Genomic DNA, 4,026 nt, shown 5'->3' on the forward strand with positions numbered 1-4,026 from the left:
ATGCGATGATTGATATAAAAAGGTTGATGTCTCGAATAAGACAGCCTAGTCGATCGGGCCGTGATCGGACACCATGCCCCACACATGGTGGTGACTGTGCGTGAAATTGTAATTGAAATTGTGATTGTGGTTGATGTCCCTAATGAGATAGCCTAGCCGATCGGGTCATGATCGGACTCCATGTTAAAGGCACAGTGGTATTGATATTGAGAGTGATTGTGGTTGATGTCTCTAATGAGATAGCCTAGCCGATCAGGTCGTGATCGGACTCCGTGCTAAGAGTACGGTGGTATTGTTATTGTGAATAATGGTATTGTGAACGATAGTATATCGGTACTAAGAATCTCCAACTTAAAAATATGGAAATTAATTGGAACACTGTCTTGATCCTAAATTGAGGTTTGATGTTGTTTAAGGCTTCCATTGATATTATGATATTCTTGTTTGTATTATTTATCATTCTATTGAGAGGGTGTTTTGTCATTCATACTAGAACTATTCCACATGTACTAACGTCCCTTTTTCCGGGGGCGTTGCATCTTCAATGGATGCAGGTGGTTCCACAGTAGGAGACATGGATCAGTGATAGCAGTACATCCTCTTCCCAGCTGACTTGGTGAGCCCCACTTCATTTCGGGGTCATGTATCTTTTGTTCCTCGTGCATTGTGCTTGAGGTATAGCCGGGGCCTTGTTGCCGGCATTATCATAGTACTCTTTTGTATCTATTAGAGGCTCCGTAGACATAGTGTGGGTTGTATATTGGTGCTGGGGAAGTCAAACTCGTTATGTTGAGTTTGAATTACTATTTCTATTTCAGATTATGAAAAATGTGTGTGGAATTGAGACTTTAAAACGAAGTAACTAAGGGTAAGAAATTGGTATTGCAGACATGATCACTTTACTGTTTGATTAATGAAAATATATATATCCTCTTTATTCATGAATGAGTTTGGGTAGAAGGAAATCTAATAGGCTTGCTCGGCCGGGTTCACAAGGTTGAGCGTCAGTCGAGCTCCTCGGTTTTAGGGCGTGACAAACTTGATATCAGAGCCTAAGGTTTAAAAGTGTCCTAGGATGTCTCAGAGACGTGTCTAGTAGAGTCCTTATTATCGGTGTGTTGTCGACCACATCTATAATTAGGATGCTACTTGGGCATTTAGGAATAATACCCTTCTTTCATATTTTTGATCGTGCGATAAAGCTGGTTGTAAGATTGTTCCTCCTTTAACTCATGCTTTACTTTAACTTTCAGTACATGGCATCTAAGAAAAAGGCAAGAACTGGCCAAAGAGCTAATGTCACCACAAGATTGACGGTTGACCCTATAATTGATGATGCGTGTGAGCACCCGAGGAGTGAGAAAATTCCTCCAGTTACTACACTGCCTGACTCTACTACAACTTACCAGACCATACCTGTCCCTACACCTACTGAGGGTGCAACGGTCCCTCCAAATGATATACTAACTCCACCTCCAGTTCTAGCTTCCGATTCTGGTGTTTCTGATGTTGATCTTAGGGGAGCCACACAGATGTTGGCTCAGATAGTGGCTTCCTAGGCCCAGAGGTCAAATGTTGCACCCACTTCTTCCAGTCATCCAGGGGATTCTACTAGTTCCAGGGTGAACAGGTTTCTCCAGTTGGATACTCCAGTGTTCACGGGTACTAACCCAGAGGAGGACCCCCGGGACTTCATTGATGAGAAGCACAAGACTCTCTGATTTATGCATGCTACTGAGACGGAAGCAGTGGAATCGGCCTCCTACCGCCTGAAAGAGGTGGCATATTCTTGGTTTGAACTATGGGAGAAGTCTCGTGAAGAAGGGAGCCCTCCGACGAGGTGGGGTGAGATTGTCGATGCCTTCATTGATCATTTCTTGCCTGTCGAGACTAAGGCAGCCCGTGCTGCTGAATTTGAGAACCTGAGGCAAGGTAGCCTGAGTGTGTGGGATTACCATATGAGATTCGCGTACCTATCCAAGTATGCTCTTTACATGTTGCCTATTATGGAGGCTAAAGTACGCCGGTTTGTGCAGGGACTTAGTCCCTTGGTAATTAATGAGGCCGCTACAGCTTCCTTGAATTCTGATATGAACTATGGTAAGATGGTGGCATTCGGTCAAGCAACAGAGACTCGCAAATTGAGGAACAGAATGGAGCGAGAGGGTAGCAATGAGTCCCGGTCTACGGGCAACTAGGGTGGTTCTTCTGGTGGTGGCAAGTCAACATTCAGGGGAGGGTCGTCAAGGCCATCCCAGTCCTTTGCTCAGTCTTCGGCTAGTGCACCACCATCAGGGCCCAGTCAGCAGCAAAAATGGAGCCATTTCAGGCCCAGTCAGGGCAACAGGGACTCCTATCAGCACGATCGTCATGGTGGTAGATTCCAATAGCAGAGGAGGCCCCTGTGCCCTAGGTGTAGAAAGATGAACCTAGGAATATGCTACATGGACTTACCCATATGCTACAGATGCGGATTGATGGGTCACATTTAGAGGGATTGCCGTTCGTCCCGCCAGGGTGCGGGCAAGGGCATGGCACAACCAGCCAGTTTTGTAGCTACTACATCCGCAGCACCTCCTCTAACTCAAGGCACTCCAACACCCGTAGGGCGTGGTGCAGCTAGGGGTGGAGCACAGAGTTCGGGAGGATCCGGCCATTTCTATGCTGTGAGGGGTCGCCAGAATTCAGAGGCTTCTCCAGATATTATCACACGTATATTGACTGTCCAATCTCATGATGTGTATGCTCTTATTGATCCCGGTTCCACATTGTCATATGTCACACCTTATGTTGCTATGGAATTTGGGATAGAACCGGAACAGCTTCATGAGCCTTTTTTGTATCTACTCCGATTGGTGAGTCTATTTTGGCCGCGCGGGTTTATAGGGATTGTGTTCTCACGTTGCGTGGTCGGGTCATTGTGACCAATCTTATTGAATTGGGAATGGTAGATTTTGATGTGATAATGGGGATGGATTAGCTTTATTCTTGTTTTGCCAAGCTTGATTGCCGAACTAGGACTATTAGGTTCGAATTTCCAAATGAGCCAGTTATTGAGTGGAAGGGTGATGATGTAGTGCCGGAGGGTAGGTTTATTTCTTAACTTAAGGCCACAAAGATGGTCAACAAGGGGTGTATTTACTATTTGGTCCGGGTTACGGACACCGATGCTGAGGCACCTACACTTGCGTCTGTGCCTGTTGTGAATGAATTTTTGGGAGTCTTTCCGGATGAACTCCCTGGGATCCCACTAGACTGGGAGACTGATTTTGGGATTGATATGATGCCAGACACGCATCCTATATCTATTCCATCCTATAGAATGGCACCGACAAAATTGAAGGAGCAAAAGGAACAATTGAGAGATTTGTTAGAAAAAGGTTTCATCCGGGCGCACTTGTACTCCTTGTAAGAAAGACTGATGGGTCACTACATATGTGTATTTATTACCGACAACTCAACAAGGTCACAATCAAAAATAAATACCCACTACCAAGGATAGATGACTTGTTTGACCAATAGCAAGGTGCTAAGTACTTATCCAAAATTGATTTACGATCTGGGTATCACCAATTGAAGATCAGGGAGCAGGATATTCCGAAAATAGCTTTCAGGACCCGGTATGGGCACTTTGAATTTTTGGTGATGTCTTTTGGGCTAACAAATGCCCCAGCAGCCTTCATGGATCTTATGAACCGAGTTTTCAAGTTTTTCCTCGATTTCTTCGTGATAGTGTTCATTGACGATATTCTTGTATATTCACGAAGTCGAGAGGACCATGCTGATCATCTCAGGGTAGTTTTGCAAACCCTGTATCAGCACAAATTATATGCAAAGTTTTAAAAATGTGAATTTTGGCTAGAATCTGTCACATTCTTGGGTCATGTAGTCTCTAGTGAGGGAATTAAGGTTGATCCTCAGAAAATTATAGCTGTGAAGAATTGGCCGAGGCCTACAACTCCAACAGAGATTCGCAGTTTCTTAGGCATAGCTGGATATTACAGAAAGTTCGTGAAGGGGTTTTCT

General features: G+C 44.7%; 1 protein-coding gene across 1 annotated transcript; it reads left to right on the forward strand.

Annotated features, from left to right (window-relative positions):
• The first annotated feature begins 1,724 nt into the window (after positions 1 to 1,724).
• On the forward strand, positions 1,725 to 2,198 carry LOC138897436 (uncharacterized). Its single transcript, XM_070183405.1, has one exon. It carries the CDS (start codon positions 1,725 to 1,727, stop codon positions 2,196 to 2,198), a length of 474 nt encoding a protein of 157 aa, XP_070039506.1.
• The last annotated feature ends 1,828 nt before the right edge of the window (positions 2,199 to 4,026 follow it).

The sequence above is a fragment of the Nicotiana tomentosiformis genome, chromosome 8 (assembly GCF_000390325.3).
Source record: "Nicotiana tomentosiformis chromosome 8, ASM39032v3, whole genome shotgun sequence".
NCBI classification, from domain to species: Eukaryota; Viridiplantae; Streptophyta; class Magnoliopsida; order Solanales; family Solanaceae; genus Nicotiana; species Nicotiana tomentosiformis.